Raw genomic sequence first — 26,009 nt, forward strand, 5'->3', positions numbered from 1 at the left:
CTGCAAATCAGCCTTAACAGATATACGCCAATATTAGTAGAGTAAAATGTTAATGTAGAACCCAGGTAGTGTAAATATAATTGTTCACTATAAAGTTCTTTCAACTTTACTGGATCCTGGAAATATTTCTCTTTTTTTTTCTTTTCTAAAATTTCAGGTTCATGTGAAGGTACAAAAAAATAGGTTATAATTTTTTTTGCTTATGTTAGGTAGAGTCCCTCTTGTAGTTGTGTCCCGCACCCCTGGAAATTTTCAAAATAAAATGTTGGAAAAAAATTCACCTTACCTCATAGTGCAGCATGAAATTTTTATCCTTTATTCCACTACAAACAAAATGCATAATATTAAAACATTATAAGGATACAAATTTATTTCACTAAACAACTAGAAAAGACTAAGGAGATTTTAAAAACGACTGGGTATTAGTAAGAGTTGGTCTGAAACTGAAAACCAGAAGAATTAGAAGGAATTAGACAGGACTAGAACAGTGGTTCTCAACCTTCCTAATAGTGCAGTGTATTTTCATTGTTAAAAAGGGGTTGCGACCCACAGGTTGAGAACCACGGGACTAGAAGATAGAGGCACCCTGGCCAAACCCAGTGTTCCTTCTTATTGAGTGTTTTAACTCCTAGGAAGGAAAGGAGTTAAAGTGAAGAAGGGCAGACAACCAAGTTTTGGCCCAGATGAAACTATAGACAAAGTGTAAGAGCTTCCGAAAAAGAGAATTATTAGGATGAGCATTCCACCCTTGCATGCACTGTCAGTTTTCTCAGACATACAAAGAACAATTAGGGTGGCTATCTGGAAGATAATGGGGATTATCATTAATTAAGGAGCAGGAAAAGGGAGGTGGAGTCATGTGGTCTTCCAAGACCCTTAACCAGGGAAAGGGAAGCAGCCATATTAGGTGCTATGGAAAGAAAGAGATGGCTGTTGAGTCACAGGACTCTGATGTCATAATGCTAGTGGGGACTCCTTTATAGATCCTCCTTGTCTAAACCGATCAACATGACTTTATTACTACATTTTCAGAAAGAGAGGAGAGCCACGTATTTCTTAACACAAAATCAGAATGTGGTCTGGGATAAGACGAGGTTTTTCTTTAACAGCCTCAAGATTATTTACAGCAACAGGGACTTTCCCTATTTATTTGTTCTCATTTCTAAAAGAAAAACTTATCTATTGAAGATTATCCAGGAAATCTGTCCTGAGAAATGATTCTAGAGACAAAAAATGAACTATATGTATTCACATTTAAAGAATGAAATGATTTACCAATATTTGTTCTAAGCCAATGATTTATAAAACAATACAGCACACATAAAAATCCCTTGAAATCATGACTATGTAAATATAAAATATGAGTACAAAGATACAGGTTAAAAAAAGTAATAATGACAAATAATATACCACGTGAACTTTAATTATATACTGGAAGATCATAAAACATAACATTAGAAAGAAATAACTTACTTTATAGCTGTCATAATTTGATTTGCCTTAATGCTGGATTCCAATGAATCAAATGTAACAGTACAAAGCACCTAAAAAAGAAGAAAAAGAATTCCCAGGCTTTAAAATATTAACCGTGAAGATGAAAACTAAAAGTATTTGAAGAATCTAATTAGGTCTTAAAAAAATAGGGCAAGTACATTCTATGCAAAGTTTGCCATGGTACTCAATACTGTAAATTAAATAGATATTCAAGCTACATGTAAACCTTAAAAATCTAAAGGTCTAACATCATATAGGCTATATATAAAGCGCTGTACTCAGAATGCTGGGGAAAGAAAACAGGAAGAAGAAATATTTATAAGAACTATGTATTAGCCCATAGAAGAAGCCTCAATGAAGGTTCAGCCAATAAAACTGCCTGCTTAAAATAAAAAAAAAAAAATTCAAATTTCTTTTGAGAGACATAACATAATCAAGACATTCCACAATGTATCATCTACAACATCCAGAAAACAGGAAAAGAGCCGATTCTTAAGAGAAAAGACGATGAAGACCAACCCTGAGTTAAGATGCTGGATTAGCAAACATTTTCAACAGCTATTATGAGTATACTCAAGGATACCAAAAGAATCAGTAGAAATTCTAGAATGGAAAAATTTATTATCTTGTATGGAAAGGATATAAGTCAATCAACAAGAGGGTAAAATAACAAAAATTGCCTAGTTTGAAGAAGGGGGAAAAAGGCATAGTCTTACGCATGTGTAGAACAGTATCAAAGAACTAACATATTTGCACTTACAATCCCAGAAGGAAAGGAGAGCGAGAATTAGGTAGGAAAAAAACATTTGAAGAAATAATGGCTGAAACTTCTCAAGTTTGATGGAAGATACAAATTTACAGATTCAAGTTCAGGAAACTTTTCTCAGGATAAATCCAAGGAAAATCACACTTTTCATGTCATACTACTGAAAAACAAGGATAAACAGCAAATCTTGAAAGTACTCACATGAAAACAATAACATACAAGAAGCAATGATCTCAATGTTTTTACTTCTCATCAGCAAAAAATGAAGAACAAAAAACAATGGCACATTTTTAAATGCCTAAAAAAAGTAAAAATAAAAATTCACCTAGAACTCTATGCCTAGCACAGATTTTTTGTATGTAAAGGCAAAATAAAAATATTTTAGATAAATAAGAAATAAGAGGTTGTTGTCAGAAGACCCACAGGACAATACTAAAAGAAGTCTTGTCAGACTGAAGAGTAATGATACTGAACGAAAACTGGATCTTCGGGCGGCGCCTGTGGCTCAAGGAGTAGGGCGCCAGTCCCATATGCTGGAGGTGGCGGGTTCAAACCTAGCCCTGGCCAAAAACCAAAAAAAAAAAAACTCGGAAAACTGGATCTTCAAGAAGGAAGCAGAAGCATCAGAAATGGTAAACATGTGGGTCAATCAAGAAGACTACCTTTTTCCTTCTCTCTTCTTTAAAATAATATGATTGTTTACAAGTTACACCACTGTGTTGTGCAGTTTACATGACACATGTAGATGTAACTCATAAGACAGCTATATAAAGGATGGAAGGAACGAACCTAAATGGCTGCAAAGTCAGTTTATGTGAAGTAGCCCAAAATTAACTTAAAAAGACTGGAGGATGCTATAATTTTGATAGTAACTAGTGAAAAATGCTGCAGAAGTACAGATAAAAAGAAAAATGCAATTCTAAAAAATGTTCAATTAGTCCAGAAAGAGGAATAAAAAATAGGCCAAAGAAAAACAAATAATATCAATAAACCAAAAGATCTAAATTTAATCACATCAATAATTACATTTAACATGAACAAACTAAATACTCCAGTTAAAAGGCAGAGACTATGAGAATGGATAACAGAGTATCTTGATAAAGACATTTTTTTTTTTGTAGAGACAGAGTCTCACTTTATGGCCCTCAGAGTGCTGTGGCCTCACACAGCTCACAGCAACCTCCAACTCCTGGGCTTAAGCGATTCTCTTGCTTCAGTCTCCCGAGTAGCTGGGACTACAGGCGCCTGGCACAACGCCCTGCTATTTTTTGGTTGCAGTTTGGCCAGGGTCGGGTTTGAACCTGTCATCCTCAGTATATGGGGCCGGCGCCTTACCGACTGAGCCACAGGCGCTGCCCGATAAAGACATTTTAAAAACTTCATTTTAGAGCATAAAAGAATATCTGAATCAAAAGTGAGACTACATTCATTGCAAAAACTGTGATTTGAATTGTAAAACTATCATTTTTCTCTCAAATTAACATATAAATTCAGTACAATTTCAGCATAAATCCTGGAAGGATTTCTCGAGAACTTGATATAATACTTTCAAATGAAAGAGCAAATGCACCCAAATTATAACAGTTTTGGGAGATGGGAAAACAAATTGGGAGGATTTGCTTCTCAGACATTAAGACATACCCTAAAATCATAATAATTAAAATAGTTTGACAGTGTTTCAGGAAATTCACAAACAGTAGAAGAGAATATAGTTAAAAAATGTATTATAAACTTTGACTATGACAAGGCAACACCACAAATTAGTGGGAATAAATTATTAGTAAATGATGTAAAACTGGGTTACTACGGAGGTTTTCTACTTTATACTATACATAGGAATAAATTCTAAGATAGAGTCATGGTCTACATTAGACAGTTAAATCTAGAAAGCTAATAAAAAGAAAAAGGAGGTGGATAATATTGTGACTTTAAGGTAAGGGAGAATTTCATTTTTCTTTTTTTTTTTTTTGAGGCAATCTCACTCTGTCACCTGGTCTATAGTTCCATGGCTTTAGCCTGAGCTCACAGCAACCTCAAACAATCCTTCTGCCTCAGCCTCCTGAGTAGTACGCATGTACCACCATGCCTGGCTAATTTTTCTATTTTTTTAGTAGAGATGGGGTCTTGCTTTGCTCAGGCTGATCTTGAACTCTTGACCTCAAATGATTCTTCTGCCTTGGCCTCCCAGAGTGCTAGGATTACAGGCATGAGCCACCGCACAGGGGTAGAAGGATATTAAAACTTAAAATAACGAAGTAAGTTTAAAAAAACTTAACACAAACCACAGTGAAAAGGGGAAGGATTAACTACATCAAAACTAAAGACTTCAAATCTACTCTACACATACAGAGGCTACTGCAGGTAAAGTTAAAAGGCACACAACAAAGAGCAAGACATAAAGTCTGGTTTGTTACTGACAAGAATTAATATTTAAAACACATAGGAAATTACTGTGAAATAGCAGGTAAAATACAGTAAACAACATTAACAAAAGAAAAATAAGTTGGCCAAAGAATATGGTTAGAAAATTGACAGAAGAGCAAACCCGCAGCAGGGCCACCACCGCACCACTCTAAGGGACACCATCTAAGAGGAAATAGTGCGTTTATACAGTGACCATGTTTGACTGGCTACTACATTAAGAGATATTCAGCCTTACTAATAATTGGGGAAATACAAATGGAAACAGGATACCACTTTATATCGAAAGTTAAAGCGGTAATTAATAAAAGGAAAGAGGTATAAAACATAAATAATACCATCAACCATCGATAAACATACAGGTACATAAGTGAACAGAAGGTGAACTAGAAGAATAAATGTTAAATATAAAAGAGTAGGTGTCTATGTAAAGAAAAAGAATAGGACTGAGGTACGGGACAGAGAAACAAATGAGGGCCTTGAACAGACCAACAATGACAATATGCTCTAAACTGAGGAACATGAATGACTCAATGTTATACACCTAACGTTAAAAGAAAAATACAATAAAAATACCAGATAATTCCAGAAAGGGCAAACTAATTTATAAAGACAAAAGCACATCAGTAGTTGCCTAGGGGGGGAGCAGGCTTGTAAGAAGAAGGCATTACAAAGAGGCATGTGGACACTTGCAGGTGATTGGTGTATTTATCATCTTGACTGTGGTGACAGTTTCCCTGCTGTATACATGTGACAACTGATCAAATCATACACTTCAAACACATGACAGTTTATTGTATGGCAATTTTACCTCCAAAAACCTGCTAAATTATATTTAAAAAATCTCAGATACTGATCTGAATAAATGATACATATGATAAAAACCCATAGTATCTACATAATGTATCGCTACTATATCTAATTAAATAATTGTAATTCAGTAAATAATTGCAACATTTTACATATATTACCTGTGTTTGTCCTCTTTGAAATAATGCTGATCCATGAAGAGTTTTAAACATATCTACCTCACAACTTATATTCCTAAGCGAAGTCAAATCTCGACCATCACACCTATAGTAATAAAGGAAGTATGTATGTAAAGCCATGATGGAAATCAGAAAAATGATATATCAGCTCTTTATCTCGACCAGGAAGTTCTCAATCCTAGCCACATACCATAATCCCCTATAGAACTTTAAAAAATTATACAGACACTTGGACCCCCATGTAACACCTACTGAATCAGAGCGTGTTTGGAGTTGTGACCTATACACCTGTGTTATTAAAAAGCTCCAACAGTAATCCTTATATGCCATCAGAACTGTGAGATGCTCCTCTACACACAAGCCCCAAGAGAGATAGTCACACATTCACACAGGCCAAACACTCTTTCTTATTTTACCCATTCATAAAATATTATAATTCTTTACTGTTCACTTGAAAACACCAGTTTTTCAACAAGTTCCCACTTGCAGGATAACAAGTGTTTCCATTTCATCAAAAAAGTTTATGTTTACCTTTTGTATTCATTCAAAATAATACTTCTAAAAACCTCCTTTGCAACAACATTGAAGGATTCTATTATTTCATAAGGATCGACCTCTGGAAATTTTTCTATAGAAAAAAGATAAACCAGAACAAAAGTTTTCTCTTTTTAGAAGATAGATTGAAGTTCACAGCATAAAAATCAAACCAAAGGAGTTGACTCTCAACATTTAGATCTCAGGTAATTAAACAAGATAAATCAAATGTTCTCAAGCAAGAAACACCCTGTACCTCACCTGTGGGTGGTGCTGGGAATTTAAGTTTGCTTTCTATCAAAGCAATAGTGTTTTTACATCAGCTCCCTATTGTATTGTTACCTGAGAAATCCAACTAATGTTTATGAAAAAGTCTGACAATTTAAAGAGTGGTCATCCTCACTTGTTTGCCTTAGGAATCTTCACCTTAATCTGCAAATTGGGGAACAATTATTTTTATATATTATAAATCTTTTGTTTTGTTTTGTTTTTTTCGCAGTTTTGGCCGGGGCCGGATTCGAATTCTCCACCTCCAGTATATGGGGCCAGTGCCCTACTCACTGAGCCACAGGTGCTGCCCCCTATGTTATAAATCTTTACCAGCTATTTTTTGGGTAACATATATCAAGTGCTTTCATGAGGCACTTTATGGGTATTTTTAAAAAATGCCTTTAATCTTCATAACAAATTATGAGGTTACATCTATTATTATTCCTAGTCTTCTAAAGAAAAAGACTGAGGCTTAAAGATGTGGAGTATAGTGGCACCTGAAGCTCAGTGAATAGGGTGCCGGCGACATAACTGAAGCTGGTGGGTTTGAAACCAGCCTGGGCCAGCTAAAACAACAATGACAAATGCAACAAGAAAAACAGCTGGGCGTTGTGGAGGGCGCCTGTAGTTCCAGCTACTTGGGAGGCTGAGGCAAGAGAATTGCTTAGGCCCAAGACTTTGAGGTTGCTGTGAGCTGTGACGGCACAGTACTCTATCCAGGGTGACATGTCTCTTGAGACTGTCTCAAAAAAAAAAAACAAAAAACAAGATGTGGAGTAAACTACTTGAGGTCACAGTTAATAACTTACACAGCCACAATTGAATACAGATCTACGTGTGCCTCAGAGGATTATGCTTTTAAAAATTAAACTATTGGGCGGCGCCTGTGGCTCAGTGAGTAGGGCGCCGGCCCCATGTGCCGAGGGTGGCGGGTTCGGACCCAGCCCCGGCCAAACTGCAACAGAAAAATAGCCGGGCGTTGTGGCGCGCCTGGAGTCCCAGCTGCTCGGGAGGCTGAGGCAAGAGAATCGCGTAAGCCCAAGAGTTAGAGGTTGCTGTGAGCCATGTGACGCCACGGCACTCTATCCGAGGGTGATACAGTGAGACTCTGTCTCTATACAAAAAAAAAAAAAAAATTAAACTATTTTATCTTATTAATTTATGCCATCTTATGTTCTCTCAAGTGCTTCCTTTATTAAATATATCTTTAAAGCAACCATAAGAAATTGCCACAGAAAAATATGTTAAGCACTGTGTTAATCACACAAGAATAATTTTTAATATTATACTTTAGTAAATAGGGTAAAATGTAGTAAGAAGTGACTAAACTTTTTCAATGACAATTAGAAATAGTAGCTTTAATATCGGTGCTAACAGCAGAGTTTTTAATCTTAAAAAAGGATACTCATGTGAGAGGATATTTGTCTAGAAGAAAAATTAACAAGATCTGTGTGTCATGCTTCATTCACATTCAGTTTGTGTGAGATTGGTATAACACAATAAGATCCTTTGATTAAAAGTTTCTGGACAGGTAAATCATCTAAAATTTATATCTTAAAATTCCACATGATATTACTGAAAACTATGTGCCAAGCACAGATGTAAATGATTCATTCATTAAATCCCTATAAACCAGGTAATATTAATATTAGTATTGCAATGGCACAAATCATGAACTCAAGAATTTTAAAGAATATCTTGGGGTTTTAAAATGACAGCATACAAGGTTACAGATTATGGAGGCTAAGAGTTTGATCCAGGAACATCGTAATGTCCATTAACAGTGAACGTTACTAGATGCCTACTCTGTATTAAGTATAGGCTGCTAGCTACCTTAATAGAAGTTAAAAGTAACTTTGTGATGTATCATTATTGCAAGTATACTAAAGACAAAACTGAGAATAGCTGATTTTTCTGAGGCCTTACAACCAAAATTTAAAAAAAGAACTAAACATTATTTCTTCTAAATGTTTTTAAGTAAAACATATAAATAAAATTCACCTTTTAGTTGTTCCTCTGTATCTAATCTTATCTTATTAACAGCTTCATCTCTGGAAATCTAAAAGAAAGTTGAGGTTCACTTTTATATATATGGCAAAATTAAACACTTCTATTTTAAAATTATTATACAGTTAACACATTGATAGAATATTCATATTTCTCTAGTGGTAATAGTTTTAAAAAATTTATAATTGGTTATTGATTTCTGAGAAATAGTATCTGTTTAATTCACTGAAATATATTTACACACTTCTCTAAAACTTGTATTAATAAACAAAAAAGTTAGAGAAGCAAACATCTAGGCTTTTATTCAGCTTTTTGTTCAGAGTTTTAATAAAAACAGAACTAACATCATAAGCAAAATTACATAAGTTATAACAAAGACATATTTCTAGGAAAAAATTTTCTAAGACAAAATTCAAGTGTACCTACTTTATCATGTTTATAATCTGTAAAAACTGCATAGAGTTTCTCCATGGCGAGTCTGTAGTAAGCACAAAATAAATGACAGCATAATAATATTTGAAAAACATGAGGCAGTTTCTATTATAAACAAAACTGAAATATTTAATAACAAGCTGAAAATTTAATAATTATTTTATAAAAATTAAAAATATCTATATACATACCTATTGATCATTGCTAATTTGTTTACTTTTCATGATATGGAACACAAATTTCTTCCTTCCCATCTCTCAGGGGGCATCATTTACACAGGGTACTATGGCTCATCCTTATTCTCATCTTTAATTTTTCTGTTAATTTCACCTTAGGTATTTCTTTTCACCTGCACTTTCTCTTAAACTTCTTGCTTTCTTCCATTGTATCCATCCTGGCTCAATTATCACAGGATAGTCTTTTGTTAGGGACAGTTTACATAATTCTTTAATTTCTGACTGATGACTGTGACACTGGTGTTAAAAGAAAGTATTATCAATCAGTGTAACCTGGCTTATTGTACCCTCAATGAATCCCCAACAATAAAAAAAAAAAAGAAAGTATTATCTTTTTCAAGTTATTTCAAACAAAATGAGATAATTTCCTAGTGAGTCATTCATATTTATGGAGTGCCTGCCTGTATGCCAGGAACTGTTCTAATTGCTAGGCATGTAGAGGTCGTGACATCTGATATCTTTTTAGAATCCCAATAATTTCCTTTGATATTCAAGTATTTTATACTTTATTCTTTTTTCCAAGACAGAGATATAGGGATTAACTATATCTTGACCAACAAACACACGCTAAACTTAATCTGAAATTCAAAGTCAGGCCCCAGAAGAGGGATGTAGATTTATCCTTTTAAAAGCATTAAATAGATACTTAAGACAATGACTCTTAAAACAGAAAAGTGCTATTGTATTTATAAAGTAATGCATGGGCAATGTTTCCATGGGAAAGTTTTTTTCTCAAGAGGAAATTAAATCTGGAGACAATTTCTTATTTTCTTTTACACAGATGTTCTTACTTATGAGCATGATTCACAATCTCTGGAGAAGGGGTAAATAACTTCTGAGGCGTCCTCTTGTTAACACCAATTTCTTTTACCAATTGCTGGATGCCCTGAATTATTTGTTGAGTATATTTCACTCCCACTTTGATAGCATGGCAAAAATCCTGCTGTAAAACGTTCTCTGCAGAGGCCTCCAACATAACTATTTGAAGAAAAGGAAAACAATGATTGCCATTAAATCTTTTATCAATGTAACATTAAAAAAAAAAAATGACACAATTAGACCAGCTATTTCTTAGTGACATATCCACTTTGATTTCTTTCCTCAGAATCAACATACTTCCAAAATATAAGCAGCAATAAATGAATAAAGAAACATTAATATCTGAATTTAGGTTTATATTCTCCTGACACTCAGTGAGGGATTTCTTATAGAAAATAAAACAAAAAAGAAAATGAATTAAGCACATACTTTTCAAATAACAGTTTTATTTTTTATTTTTTTGAGATAGAGTCTTGCTTTATTACCCAGGCTAGAATGCAGCATAGCTCACTGTACTCTCCAACTTCTGGGTTCAGGGCGTTTTGGTGGGCAACTGTAGCCCAGCTACTTGGGAGGCTGAGGCAAGAGAATGGCTTAAGCCCAAGAGTTTGAGCTTGCTATGAGCTGTGATGCTATGGCACTCTACTGGGGTGACAAACAGAGACTCTATCTCAAAAAAAAAAAAAAAAAAAAAAAAAGAAGGAAAAAGTACTACCAAAAAGAGAGAGAAAACAAAAATTTTTATGGCTACTGACAAAACTCACATGCAAAAAAAAAAAAAAAAAAAAAAGTTAAAATTCATTTTAAAAATAAAGGCTAAAGTAAAAAAAAAAATTCATTTTAAAAAGCTCAAACGTAGTACTTAAACTACTCACCAATCTGACTTTTAGGCGCTCCAGCAACCACTAAATTTAAAGTACTGGAAGACATTTCTTTTCGTGTTGGATTAACAACACATTCTCCATCAATCATTCCTATTCGTACTGCCCCTAAAATGGCAATTAGCAATTATTTAATGAAAACTTTCAGTTTTCAAAACATTGTACCACCAATGGCTTCAATCCCCTATCTCTGTGACCACAGAACAAAATCCATATTCCTACCATGGTATTTAAGGCACACAGACCATCCTTTCCCACCCTACCTGCTGGCCTCTCCAGACCACTCTGAATTGTCCAAATATACCATTTCTTCCATATCTCTGTAATTCGGCTCATGCATATCTCCTGGTCAAGACTGTACTCTCTTCAAGGCAAATACTTAACATCTGATTCTACTAAGGCTCAGCTTAAACATGGACTACTGCGAGAAGGCCTCCTTAACACCCTGACCCCACAATTTCTCTACCATTTTCTTAGCACTGTGACTAGCTTTTATAACAGTACTGTTTACAAATAATTACCTATCTCTATCCTTTATGCTTCAAGCAAGCACTACCTTTTTTATCTCTGCATTGCTAGAGCCTGGTCTGCCTCTGTTCCTTTAGTCCCGGCCTCAGTATCTAGCATTTAAGATACTCGATAATTACTATTGTATAAGAGCTGTAAGTTATATATGTTTGTTTTAATTCTGAAAGAGTATGTACTCGAATAATTTCCTAGTCCAAAAAGTTCTCTAACAGTAAGAGGCAATTAAACATCAAAATCTCTAGGAACGATAAATCTATAACACCGTAACATATTGCTGGGAGAAATAAACCCAGGGCAAGGATGAAAATGTCTGAAAGGCCCAAAAGGAATCTTAGATTGCCACTGCTCTGACATGCCATTATTATTTACTGGAAAAACATACATACTACTACTTATTTTCAAATTCTAACTTACCAACAGGTCCATTCCAAGGAATATCTGATAATGAGAGGGCTACAGAAGCTTAAAAAAGAAAAAAACAAAAGCTGGCCTTAAAATATTTCTTTGTTTTATAAAAATCAACAGTGATAATTTTAATCTCCACTTTTATACTTACCTCCATTAATTGCTAGGACATCAGGTTCATTAACACCATCTACTGCTAAAAGATTACAAAGGATCTAGAATGACAGAAAAAATTCACAACACTTAAGAAAATCTACTTGATTTGGGAGGATTATCATTAACATACTGACCTAAACTATAAGAGCACTATATGGTTAAAAGCATGAATTTTTTTGGCCAAATCCCTTAATTCTGATTATTATTTAATTAAATGTTTCATATTGGGTAAATTACTTAAATTAAGCCCCCCAAATTTCCTCATCTTTAAAAGGCAAAAAAAAAATAGCATTCTTCCTAAAGGTTCCTATGAGAATTATAGAAATACTGTATGTAAAATACTGACCATAATATGAGCCATGCTATAAGTATGCAGTAAATGTTATTTCTATTACATAAAAATATTGTCTTCTGTTTATAAGTATAGAAGAAACAAACCAATGAATTGCTCTATACTGCAATATTGTGCCTTTGTCACATGCTTAAGCAAATAACCCCCTTGAGCCTGTGACATCCTTGCAAGACGTATTTGTAAGGCATAGTTATTTATTTCAAATAAATAAAATGGTTACTCAAAGTGTAAGCGTCATTGTGCTGGATAAAAATAATATTAAGAATTCTTTTTTTTTTGAGAGAGACAGTCTTGCTCTGTCACCCAGGCTTGAGTGTAGTGGCTTGATCATAGTTTACCATAACCTTGAAATCCTAGGATTGAGCAATCCTCCTGCCTCCGCCTCATGAGTAGCTGGGACTACAGATAAGTGCCATCATACCTAGCTCATTTCTCTCTCTCTCTCTTTTTTTGTAGAGATCCTATCCTGGCCTCAAGTGATCCTCCCATTTTGGCCTCTTTGAGAGGTGGGATTATAGGTGTGAGCTATCACGCCTGGCACAGGAAGTTTTTAAATGTAACAGAGGTTCAGAGGATTTAGTAATAAAGGAAGGTATAAAACTTAGTTGTGTTGATTGTCCTAGTCTATAACTAATATAACCTGCAAGTCTATAATTGGTGCTCTGGTCCCCACCCATCTCAATCACGCTGACCTTAATTCAAACTCACCCATTTCTTTCCAGCATCAGGCCTTTCTCACTTACCGTCTATCTGCCTGGAATGCTTCCCTGACATACCTTGGTTGGCTAACTCCTACTCACAATTCAGGTGTCAGCTCAAACTGACACAATTAATATTAGCTTTTTAAAAGTATTGTCTTTTTTAAAAAAACTTAATGGAAAACACAACAGCATCATCAAAAATTCTCATTTTATATTCTCTATAAAGTTTATCCTTACACAGAGATCCCTTAGGTAATTTCTGATTGATATGGAAACTAATAAACCTACCTGTGTATCATAGAAGTAGCCAGCTGGAAAGAGAGGTCTAATTGAACGATCTGGCAGAAGAAAGAAAAAAGACATTAAATAGCGCTGATGGCATTGCTTTATAGTTCAAACACAAGGTCTGGCAGTTAGGTTTGTGCACTCATCCTAGAAAAAGCACTAAACACCTCATTGCTGAATTATTACTATGATCACCTTCGAAGTACTCCCCTTGGGAAGCTATGCACAGTTGCCAGTGCTTAGTCCACCCTTCAAAGCACTATTTCTATAATGAGTTCAAAAACTTAAATGTCAGACCTCATACAACACAGCTCTGATGGCTATTCCAGAAAAAGGGTTTCAAGATTGCTTGGAAGGGTGAACTAGGCACTGACAGGTCTCAAACCTGTCAGACCTCATATAGCTAGATGCTTAATATTCCAAAAAACAAACAATAAAAACCTTGGACTGATTTACTAAGAGGGATGCAGATAAATGTCAATGTTTCAATAGATATATACAAAACCCCAACAACAAAAACAAGGAGGATAGCAGCACATTAAGTGCAAAGATTGGGGAGCAACCTTTTAGTCTGGTTCCAAAGGAATCATTTATAGACAGAAAAGAGACTTCAGACCAAGAGCAGACTAAAAGAAAATGTTTCCCTGGTATTTCATGTCAGAAGAAAGCATGAAACAGAACACAAAACAGCAATTTCTGGGTAGAAAAGCCAGAAAGTACAAACAACCCCACAATATTTAGAGATGTCAAAAATTTAGAATATCATAGACCTATTATGCTTAACATGAAAATGAAAAATCCTAGGAACAGATTCAACAGAGTAGAAGCATTGGCCATGGAATGCATACGCTCAATAGAGTTATTCATTTAGTCGGCAAGTATTTACTGAACTATTTTGTGCCAGGCAATATACTAGGTACAGGGGATTCAGTGGTAAGGAAGTAAGTTTTTTCTCTCCTGGAGCTCACATATGAGGGAGGGAAGAGAGGGAGTGAATAATCTTAGGTGGTGTAACTGCAGTGAAGGAAAATTTAAGATACTGTGAAGCACAGAACGAAGAGATACTAACATAGACATATAAGAGGGGGGAGGAGACAAGATGGCTGACTAAAGCCAGCTTTCCACAGAGGCTCCCGTCCAGTAGGAGAGTTAAAGGACATATAAGAGAGGATTAATGCTTCTGTCAATGTCTCACCTATTATTCGACTTGTAAGGATTTCTTTATCAGAAGTGCCAATTTCTCTTCTCAGATAGTTTGTGGGAATTCTACCTGCTGCAGCAGCTTTCTGTCTGTAGTCCACCTGAAATAGCAATAAAGTAACAGAGTTCATGTTTCTTTTTTTAAGTAACAAACAATGCCTCAAGAACTACTATGTAAATGCTAATTCTCCTGGGGTTGCTAACAAAAGTAAGAGTATTTAATTTATTTTTAGCCTTTTGAATCTTTTGGAGGAAGGAGAGGTGATAGAAATGTTTCCACAAACTTACTTTACTTACTTATCTATGTTTATTTATTTATTTATTGAAATGGAGTCTCATTCATTAAAAGTCTTCCACTTAGCAGTCAGATGAGGACCAAGCCTAACTACTTCCCACAGATGATCATTCAGAACAAGTCAAACAATGCTATTTTGCAACAGGTTTGATAACAACTGCATTCCTCTTTTCATAATGGAAAGAAGCCATAAAAACCTAATGAGCTGTTCACTAAACAAACAAAATATCTTGGTCCTGTAGGGGATTGGTTCCACATCTCTTGTGGATACCACAATCCACAGATATTCAAATTGCAGATATAAAAGGTACAGTATTTGCATACAACCCATGCACATCCTCTTGTACACTTTAAATCATGTCTAGATTACATGTATTACTTAAAACAATGTAAATTCTATGTAAATAGCTATTACACTATTTTATTAGGGAATAGTAAGAAAATGTCTGTACACATTTAGAACAGGCACAATTGACAGGGTGTCACTTTGTTGCCTGGGCTAGAATGCAGTGGTGTCATCATAGCTCAATTTATCCTCAAACTCTTGGCCTCAAGACATCCTCCTGCCTCAGCCTTTGAGTAGCTGGGACTAGCGGCATATACCATCTTGCCTGGCTGAGTTTTACTTTTTTTTTTTGTAAAGACAGGGTTTTATTATGTTGCCAAGGCTGGGCTCAAAGTCCTGGCCTCAAGCAATCCTCCTGCTTTGGCCTCCCAAAGCGTTTAGATCATAAGCGTGAGCCACTATGTCCAATCTTTCCAAATATTTGTGGTACACTTTTAGTTGAACCAACAGATGCAGGATCCACAGATAGAGGGTGGACTATTACTTACACATTCATATTGAGGGAAACTATGAGGGCTTATTCAAAGTACTTATACACTTCCATTGCTCTTGGCACCTTATACACCTGGACGTTACACTTTTTTTCTTTTTTTTGAGACATAGTCTCAATATGTCGCCCTTGGTAGAGTGCTGTGGCATCACAGCTCATAGCAACCTCAAACTCTTGGTTCAGCTGAAGTGATTCTCTTGCCTCAGCCTCCCGAGTAGTTGGGACGACAGGTGCCAACCATAACGCCTGGCTATTGTTGTTTAGCTGGCCCGGGGCCGGGTTCGAACTTGCCACCTTTGGTGTATGTGGCTGGCGCCATAACCACTGTGCTACAGGTGCCGAGCCTGGACATTACACATTTTAAAGTATGCTCATTAACTAGTATGAGAATAAGTTATGGAGTAATCCATTTACATTTTTTAAATGTAAATTGGAATTCCATTCTATATGGAACAACTAAGAAAAATCTTTTTGTGTAAACTTCATATTTTACACTCAGTAGACACTAAATAAACATTATGAATTCTACTTAATACATTTATATTATATTATAGTTCAAATAAATCAGCAAATACTTACCACCAAAGGCATGAACTGGGAAGGTGAAGGTTTTGTTTTACTGACTGCTGTGACCATCACTGCAGTGTCACCTGACTTAAACATGAACAACAATGGTAAATTCCTTTGAAATCAGATATTAGCATATAAGTAGCAACTGAATGAATCCTTAGTCCAATTAAACTCAAGGAAACAGATCTGATTGTTTGACATGATTATAATGAAAATTATTCACAAGTAGTCTAATCTTGATTTTTGAACTTTATAAAAACTATAGAATCAAAGGAGAAAAAGCTAACTGCTTAGTCACATCCAATGAATTGAATCGTATTTTCTACTTCTCATGCAAAAATTTAGTCCATAAAAAATTCTCAAGTATTACTGAAGAAAATACCAAAATCGTTTTCTCTAGAAAAGCACAACAGAATTTATTAGCAATATGAAACAGAACTCCAAGTTTGGAAGAGATCTTAAAGGACATCCAGCTCTCTGACTCTCTTGGTGTCTGGAATGATTCTGATAATTGAAATGTTCTTGGTAGTATCTTAATTAATTTCTACTACCACAATTCTATGAAGGTACATGATCCTATAAAGATATTATCAGTCTCCATAGTAATTTTTAAGATCAAAATTTTAAAACCTGGACTTTTTACCTGTACTACAGCAGAGCCATCTGCAAATCTGGCCAGTTTTCCAGAGGATATTTCTAATTTTCTGTTTAAAAGTTAAAAAGCAATACAAAAATGTTAGGTCATCAGTAGAATTCCAGCCTGATCAGAACAAAGATTTTAACAGAATAACCAAAGGCTACCAAGTTCCCTCTTACTGCGCCCCCAGCAACAAACAAGCTAAAAGAGATAGAATTCATGATCATTATAAAAATCATGATCATTATAAAAAATATGAAGGGAATTTACAAGTTGCTTTAAAAATACAGAAAGTAAGTCAAAAGATTAATCTGAACAAGAAAATATTGGGGGTGGTGGTGTCAGAAGCTAACTGCTCTTTTGAATGTTAACTCCCATTTACCATCTTAATACAGCTTCCTGTCATCCCTTACCTTACTGACGGTAACATTTTAACACAAAAAATCATTTCCCTACATAATTTTTTTTCCTGTTGTTTTAGGAAAAAATACAAACCCTGGCTAAGCATAGGGGCTTATGCCTGTGTAATCCTAGCACGTTGGGAGGACTGCTTAAAGCCAGGAGTTTGAGACCAGCCTGAGCAAGAGGGAGACTCCATCTCTACTAAACATAGAAAAATTAACTCAGCTACTCTGGAGGCTGAGGCAGGAAGACGGCTCAGTGCCACAATGATGATTATACCACTGCACTCTAGCCTAGGTGATAGAACAAGATCCTGACCAAACAAACAACCCCTCTAAATACTGCCCTCAAGGACCTTCACATTTGAGAGAAGGGGAAAGACAAGTCTTCAACAAGGAGAAATATATATAGACTTTTCAACCAACAGTGCTGGAACAATTGGATATCAATATGCAGAAAAAAAATCTTCATTCAAAAATAAAAAACTCAAGGGGCGGCACCAGTGGCTCAAAGGAGTAGGGCACTGGCCCCATATACCTGAGGTGGCAGGTTCAAACCCAGCCCTGGCCAAAAACTGCAAAAAACAAAATAAACAAACAAAAACAAAACTCAAAATGAATCCTAAACCTAAATGTAAGAGCTAAAACTATAAAACTCTTAGATTTGGGTTAGCTGGGATTTTAGGTACACAGCAATATGCCCGGCTCATGTTATCATTTTGATATTTCATGGGTGATTTTATATTTTACCTCTTACCAATTTGCTCTCCAAAATTATATTTATGAAATATCTCTTAATATTACACATCCTCTGGGATTGGAATTGAGTGGCTATGGAAATGTACGGAAAAGTTTTGAACTTTTAAAATGCTTTTAGTGAATGAATATCTAATCAAAAGGTGGTGGACTGCTTGAGCTCACGACCAGCCTGAGCAAGAGTGCTGTCTCTACTAAAAATAGAAAAACTAGCCGGGTGTAAAGGTGGGTGCCTGTAGTCCCAGATACTTGGGAGGCTGAGGCAAGAGGATCTCTTGAACCCAGGAGATAGAGGTTGCTATGAGCTATGATGACACCAAGGCACTCTACCCAGGGCAACAAAGTAAGATTCTCTCTCAAAAAAACAAAAACACTTGAAAATAATAAATAATAAAAAAGGTAAGATGAACAAGGAGATCCTATTGGTGGGAAGAGTAGAAGGAGCTAGCTGAGGAAGAAAGAGTAGGTAAGAGAGGATACATCTTCCACAGAAAGCAGAACTCTAGGGAGAGATGCTTAAAGAACATTTTAGAAACATTTGCAGAATGATTTGTAGCCACCTTCCTTCAACTTCCACCAAAAAAGCACTCAGTAATATAAAACTAACTTAAAAAAAAAAAAGACTTTCAGGATTTGGTCTCTGCCTTGGTTGCAACACTCATAGTTAGTGAATTATTTGTAGCTCCTGAAATACACCCTCACTTTTCTATAGTTGCACTCAACACTTTCTCTGCTACTTTGTCCTTGCTATTTGAATCAATGCAAATTCCTTCTTATCCTTCAAGATTCATCTCCTGTAGCAAACTCTGGGATTGGATAAGTATTTCTTTGTATTTATTCTCTTAGTTGCCCTGTTTAGCTTTCCCACATTAATCTTCCCAGCATCAACTATGTTTTTCTTGGTCCCTCCTCAGCCCCTGTATCCCAGTGCTCTGTACATATTAGATGCCCAATATGCTATAAGCATTAAATACGCTATCTGAAAAACACCTACCACAATAATACGCAATCTCCCACAGTGTGGTAAAGAACGTGAATGTTAACAAATATAAAGTGACTGGTACATAGTAGTCACTCAATAAATGCTGCATATGACAAACTTAAAGATGAAAGAATTGACTTATCTAACAGGAATGATATTTATGTATCTAGTTATTTCAACATTTATCACAGGATTAAAAAGAATTAACTACAAAAGACGTTCGGATTGATTAATAAGTGAAAGATTCAAAGTAGATTATTTATGGAAAATATGGAAGGTAGGGACTACCTTTGAGTACCCAGCGCCCATCTCATAGTAGGTGTCTGTTGAATGAAATATTCTGAGGCACTTCTTCAGAGAAGAATGTATAGTATTTGAAGGGGAGAGATGTCCCCTACCCCACCAAATCAGAATTAATGAATGACAAATGTGGAAAGAGCTTTAGAAATCATCTAGTCTCAGTATGAGCAAACAATAGCTCATGACTGATTCTGTACAGCTCTTCCAACTAGGAATGTTTTTAACATTTTTAAAGGGTATGTAAAGATACACACACACACACAAGGTATAGGTCTCAAAGCCTAAAACATTTATTATTTTTGACCAAAAAACTGAAGTCCTTTGATTGAATCCAGTCTCATTATTCACAAATGGTAAAGTAATCTGTTCAAGGTCACACACTCATTAAGTTAGGGATGAAGGTGTGAATTCAAAGCCGGATGATTTTTTCTTTTTTTACTTTTTGTATAAACTGGAAACAAAATTAAAATAAATTACACGTAAAAAATTTAGGGCAGGGGGTGATGGCTCATGCCTGTAACCCACTTTTGGAAGGCCAAAGTGGGAAGGATGCTTAAGCCCAGGATGTGGAGTCCAGCCTGAGCAAGAGTGAGACAGTGTCTATACAAAACCCCAGAAATACTAGTGTGGTGGCTGCTCCTGCAGTCCCAGCTACACGAGGCGGAGGGTGTGGTGGGGGGCTGAGGCAAGAGGATCGCTTGAACCTCAAACAAGCAGTTTGAGAGATCAGAGTGAGCTATGATGAAGCCACTTCACTCTAGCCCCGGCAAAAGAGTGAGACTGTCTCAGTTCTCTCTCTCACATACACACACAGTGATGTTTCTTTCCCCTTTTTACCCAGGTTCAATGTCCACGCTTTTAGGCAATCAATTGGATTGGTAACGTTTGCATATAATGTCAATTTAACTCGTTACCCTGACGTTGAATGATTCCCACTTCAGAAACATTCTAGGGGTCCACGAAAGAACGAAGTCAGGTGGACAGACAAGATCAGCCGGAGAAAGGAATTCCGGAACAGCAAGAGGGAGGTTCCAGAAGCAAAAGGCACAGGGCAATGCGGGAAGAGGGAGGTTCTGAGAAGACAGACTCCAGGCACGGAAAGGGAAATTTGGAATTAGTTTATGCGTAAAGCGAGATTAAAGAGACCTCGGTTGCCGGATTTCTACCCTGGGAGATGAATGTACCCGAGCTGGCTAGACAGGACGCCTTGTGAAAAAAAACGCACGCCGTTCCTTACCTGCTGCCTAAGTCAACGGCCACAGCTCGGGACCCCGCACTACCCCACAGGGCTCGCACCTGCAACTGGGTGAGTGCCCGATCCCGCCCTGGCAGACGGAGAGGACTTTCGCCCAGGGGCCGGAGCCGGAGGCACGAGCAGCAGCATCTGCAGGCCGCCATGACACGGGCACGCGATCAGCCCGGGCTGAGCCCTGATTGGCTCACTCCTCAGGCCGTGGGGCGGAGCCTGATGTGGTTTCGTTTCCGCGGCGCCTGCGGGGGCGGGGGTGTTGGGGAAGCGGATATCTGGGGCACTTTCTACGAGAACCAGACAGGGTCAAATCTACTGGAAGGCGACTGAGTTGTTAACTTGTTTCTCTCCTCCAACGGAGGGCAATGAGATAAACAATGCTTTTTTTTTTTTTTTATTGCTTTCTTAGTTTAAAAGAAAGTGCTAGACTAATGGAAGTGTTAAATAAGTAGATTAAATCTATGTTTGCTTCTAATAATAGAAGTCATAGGACAACACATTATTATTATTTGGCTCTACGAACTGAGAATTAGGAGAATTTGTGTGATGGGCTGTAGAAAGAGATCTCCCTTTCTCCTGCACCTTGGTTTTTATTTTATAAATCTCACATAACAAAAATGTAACCGCAAAGGTTCGTGTTAACTGATTTCTAGTAAAATAATTCATTTCTCATTGACCTATACCTGTATCATAATTTTAGGAATCTTTATTGTCATTTCTGGTTCAATTTTATTTCTAATATTTAGCGATTCAGTTCACTGTCCGTTTTGGTCAAACGTCCATATTTTCTAAACCAACTCTTAAATTAAAAATGCCAGCTACTATTTAAAGTAAATGTTTTGTGAAATGAATAAAATGTTTTTGGAATTTGAATTTGATAAATTTTAGGGAGCATGTAAATTTCTTCCACCCCTTTTAATCTATTCTGTTAGAAATTCTTTATGGTGTCCTTGAACGAACCAATGATCATTTTTATGTTATATATTTCTTTTTTAAGATCATAACTGAGTTCCTCCAAAGAAAACCAAATCTCACTAAAACCCAACACACATTCAACCAGGTTTTGTTAATGGTTTTATAGCTCACAGCAACCTCCAACTCCTGGATTCAAGTGATCCTGCTGCCTTTGCCTTCTGAGTAGCTGGGACTACAGGCACCCACCACAACACCCAGCTCGTTTTTTTTCTATTTTTAGTAGAGTTGGTGTCTTGCTCTTGGGCAGGCTGGTTCCTAACTCCTGAGCTGAGCTGATTGACCTGCCTCAGCTCTCACAGTGCAAGGATTACAGATGTGAGCCACCTTGCTCAGCCTCAACCACTTTTTAGAATAAAAAAAAAAAAATTAATTTAATTTAAAAAAAATTTAAAAAATGTTGAGCTCCAAAGGAATGATCTGGTGGGAAAGCAGCTTTTTGACACCTTGCTTTCATGAGCTGTTACTACATATTACCAGTTGGGATTTCCATGCTGATAGAAGATATTGCCATTAACTTTGTTTATAATTATTTAGGGTTAGGTTTTTGCCTCTTCTCCCTTTACCTTGAGTTGGCACAGTGTTTTCAAGACGAATCCATTGGAACCTTTCATAAAGACAAATATCAGGAGATCTACTTTCCACAATTCATCATGACTTTGGATTTATAGAGTAAGAACACTAAATTGTCTTTTGGTTATGCACTTAAGTACTATATAATCATTTTAATGCAGGCAGTGTTGGCTAATAATTTAGCATAGACTTGGAGTTAGTCCCAGGTGGTTCCAATCTTATTTCTGTTATTTGCCTGTTGTGTGATCCTAAATTTCTGAGCCTCAGTTTCCTCATAAAAATGGACAATAATGTGATGTTCATAGGTTCTTTTTAAGGATTAAATGTGACAGAGGATACCACCATACCTGACACATTGTAAGCACTCATTCAATTAATGGTAGATAAAGCTTTTATCCAGGCTTTTTTTTCTTTCGTTTTTCTTTCTTTATCTCTCCTTCCTTCCTTCTTCCTTCCTTCCTTTTTTTTTTTTTTTGAGACAGAGTCTTACTCTGTTGCCTGGGTAGAGTGTCATGGTGTCATCATAGCTCATAGCAACCTCAAATTCCTGAGCTCAAGCAATGCTCTTGCCTTAGCCTCCCGAGTAGCTGGGATTTCGGGTGCCCTCCATGACATACCAGCTAGTTTTTTCTATTTTCAGTAGAGATGGGGGAGTCTCGCTCTTTCTCAGGCTGGTCTCAAACTCCTGATCTCAAGCAATCCATCCACCTCAGCCTCCCAGAGTTCTAGGATCACAGGTGTGAGCCACGGAGCTGGCTGATCCAGCCTTTTCTTAATTTTCCATCTAGTTTCCTTTGTTCAAAATACTGAACGCCTTTCTTTTCTTCAGAATCCCTTGAATCAAATTAACTTTCATCCAGCTAGAGATATTAGAAAGCAGCATTCATATCTTAAGCCCACCTGTTTCCTTATACAACTCCAAAATAATTGAAATAGTAGTAATTAGATCATAAACTCAAAAGCAGATTATCGACACTAAATTTTTGTTTTCTTTTTTTTTTTGTGGTTTTTGGCCGAGGCTGGGTTTGAACCCACCACCTCCAGCATATGGGACTAGTGCCCTATCCCTTTGAGCCACAGGCGCTGCCCCTGACACTAAATTTTTGTAGCAGAGCTATGTTATGAGTTGTTATACAGATGATAGAGAATATGTTCATATTAAGCATTTTTTAGATTAGCATAGAAACAAAAATATAAAAGGTTTAAATTCTTGTGGTTGTAATTACTGAAGCTATGATTCATGAAGTTTAATCTAAGAGATGCCACATTCTAGAAGTATAGTTATATCAAGTGTAGTTTGATAGCCAAAATACAATTTAAGAGGAATTTCTTTACCTATGTCTGTTGAAGGGCATTAAAAGTGATCCACCTTAAATCTATCAGCAATATTTCTCTGATCTCCTTTTCTCTTTCTCTTCAAACTGCAATTAACCTGCATCATAATAGTTAATACCATTGCATGCTCTGATTAGGCAATTTCATTTGAGTAAAACATTGAATGATGTTTAATTAAATTTTAATTTGGTTTATAGTTTGGTTTAGACAGTATGTACATTTATTGTAGTTTTGTGACTATCTCACAGCTACAAGAACATGGAGTTTATATTTTGTTATGTATGTTGTTATATAATTATAATTAAAGATATTACAGACACTGAAGAGTCCCTGAGCGTGTTTCCTCTTGAGTGTAGCCTACTCACCTTTAGGAAAAACTGTTCTACACCACAGCCAGAGGGATCTCTCTAAATCAGCATGTACTTGTATCATCATTCTGACTAAATTTCTTCAGTGCCTTTCTAATCTTTATAGGATAAAATTTAAACTGCTTTTTATGGACTATAAATCTTTCCTTTCATACTTAGTAAGTACTAAGCCTCATCATACTTAGTACTTAGTACTCATACTTAGTACTTACTAAGTACTAAGTCTCATCACTTTGTACTTACTACCCATTTTCCTCTCTACATCTCATTTTTACTTCAAGGAAACTGAACTTCTTTCCCCTTGCAGCATGCCACTCTTTCTCCTGCCTCTGTGCCTTTGCATGCATGATTCTCTGTGCTTGGCATGTATGCTCATCCCATGTGTCAATAAGGGAAACTCAGTCTTCAGTATTCTCCTCTTTGACGTATGGGTATAATATACATCACTCTAGTGTGTTATTTATATAATCATTAATTCATCTGTGAAGGCAAATGTGGGGATGGATATTGCCTAGTAGTTAAAACTGCTGACTCTGGCATCAGATTGCCTCTTTCACTTCTTAAACACATGACTCTTGGTGAGGTGCTTACTCTTGCTGTGCCTCAGTTTCCTCATTTTTAAATGGGAATGATAATACTGACCTCCCAGGCCTGTTATGTGGATTTAAATGGAATCTTATTTTTGTGGAACTAAGCATATTCCTGGCACATGGAAAACATGAGAAGGTGTTATAATATTTATTGACTACCTTGTTTATGCCAGGCACACTGCTAGTCTTAGGGGAAATAGAGGTGTCAAGACAGTCATAGGGCATAATCTCTGCTTTATGGAGCCTGCAGTATAGCATGAGAAGCTGACAAAAACAAAACCAAACACATAAGCAGATTAAGTTAGAATGTGGTTAATGTTAAGAAGGATTTACACTGGGTAAAAGAGAATAATAGAATGGAGAAAAAACAAACTTCATGTATGGTGATCAGGGAAAGCCTTCCTGAGGAGGAGATATTTAAAACAAACTGAAGGATGAGAAGACAGCCTCAGAAACACAGGGGCCAGCAGGAGCAGTGACTTGTGAGGGAAGGGTTGCCCCAAGTCAAGAAAGAATTTGACTTCCGTGAGAACATGGAAAAGCCAGTGTCAGTGTATAGTAGTAAGCAGGAATGTGGTGGATATGACATAGAGGAAGGCTGAGCATGGTCCAGGATTTGGGAAAGCACTGGGAAATACAAACAGGGAAGTAACAAGATTTAGTCATTTTAAGATGGTCCCTCGGGTTGCCAAGTCTGCAATGGATCAGAAGAGGACGAGAGAGAAGTATATTGATCAGGAGTAATGTGGTGGCATGGACCAATGTGGTGGCAGAGATGACAATGAGAAAGGATGGACAGATTTGGAACATATTTTAGAGTTGGGATAGATAGAACTTGCTGAAGAATTGGAGATGAGGGAGGAATTAAGAATATTGGTCTTGGGATGTCAGAAATGCAATGTTTGAAGCACCTAAGAGTAGCTGTTACCAGCTAGGGGGATCCCAGTGTAGTACTCAGAGGAGAGGACCAGGGTGATATAAAAGTAACCATCATGCCATTGACAGCACAAACCATGGGAAGGGTGACATCACTCGGAGCAGTGGTTCTCAACCTTCCTAATGTCACAGCCTTTTAATACAGTTCCTGTGGGTCGTGAACCGCTGACTTAGAGAGTAGAGAGAAAAGAGAAGAGAAATGAAGAGAGAGAGGCTGCCAAGGCTGTGGGTCAGAACCAGCATTGATGCAGGGAGGCACTGGGTTGCATTATGCTGGGGATTTTTCATTTGCCCACTCCATCCATTCTCCACCCTTCTTGGCTCTGCTCTATGCCAGAGCCGTGGGCATTATGGATTGAAACACCCTTGCTCTCTGGCCCCCTGGCTTTGGTTGGGTCAGTCAATGGAAGCATCAGCAGGAGATCAGAAGGCAAGAGAAGAGAGAAACTAAAAATTAGGAGCCATAATTCCATACGGTGCACTGGAGTCTACATCTTTCTGCCCCTGTAACTCCTCCTCACTTGCCCAGCTCCAGCTCTGACTCCGATGCACCTGCTTCTCCCCCTCTCTGCGCAGGCCACAGCAGCTTCCCACTATTGCTAGTCCCGAGTGGCGTTGCATTGCTCGTTAGGCCCAGGACCTGCCCTTTCATTAAATTCTCTCCAGAGTTCACCTTAGTATTCCCTCTGTTTCCTGCTGCCCTCAGCACTGCTCCTCAGACGGGTCTGTGGAT

General features: G+C 36.9%; 1 protein-coding gene across 3 annotated transcripts in view; it reads right to left on the reverse strand.

The window, feature by feature from the left end:
• Nucleotides 1-20,732, reverse strand: part of PNPT1 (polyribonucleotide nucleotidyltransferase 1) — a 42,591-nt gene extending 21,859 nt beyond the window's left edge. For 2 of the 3 annotated variants that reach the window (XM_053588875.1, XM_053588874.1), the window contains exons 1-15: nucleotides 20,491-20,732; nucleotides 16,821-16,881; nucleotides 16,187-16,261; nucleotides 14,472-14,577; nucleotides 13,280-13,329; nucleotides 11,934-11,997; nucleotides 11,792-11,839; nucleotides 10,844-10,957; nucleotides 9,941-10,127; nucleotides 8,908-8,959; nucleotides 8,476-8,533; nucleotides 6,202-6,298; nucleotides 5,653-5,755; nucleotides 1,474-1,544; nucleotides 287-323 (exon numbers count right to left, since the gene is read on the reverse strand). In XM_053588875.1, coding sequence (XP_053444850.1) covers nucleotides 287-323; nucleotides 1,474-1,544; nucleotides 5,653-5,755; nucleotides 6,202-6,298; nucleotides 8,476-8,533; nucleotides 8,908-8,959; nucleotides 9,941-10,127; nucleotides 10,844-10,957; nucleotides 11,792-11,839; nucleotides 11,934-11,997; nucleotides 13,280-13,329; nucleotides 14,472-14,577; nucleotides 16,187-16,261; nucleotides 16,821-16,881; nucleotides 20,491-20,651 — 1,284 coding nt within the window. In that variant the 5' untranslated portion in view covers nucleotides 20,652-20,732. The remainder of the gene's footprint in view (nucleotides 1-286; nucleotides 324-1,473; nucleotides 1,545-5,652; nucleotides 5,756-6,201; nucleotides 6,299-8,475; nucleotides 8,534-8,907; nucleotides 8,960-9,940; nucleotides 10,128-10,843; nucleotides 10,958-11,791; nucleotides 11,840-11,933; nucleotides 11,998-13,279; nucleotides 13,330-14,471; nucleotides 14,578-16,186; nucleotides 16,262-16,820; nucleotides 16,882-20,490) is intronic. The other variant, XM_053588876.1, reaches the window with a different exon arrangement.
• Between the last annotated feature and the right edge of the window lie 5,277 nt (nucleotides 20,733-26,009).

The sequence above is a fragment of the Nycticebus coucang genome, chromosome 4 (assembly GCF_027406575.1).
Source record: "Nycticebus coucang isolate mNycCou1 chromosome 4, mNycCou1.pri, whole genome shotgun sequence".
Lineage (NCBI taxonomy): Eukaryota > Metazoa > Chordata > Mammalia > Primates > Lorisidae > Nycticebus > Nycticebus coucang.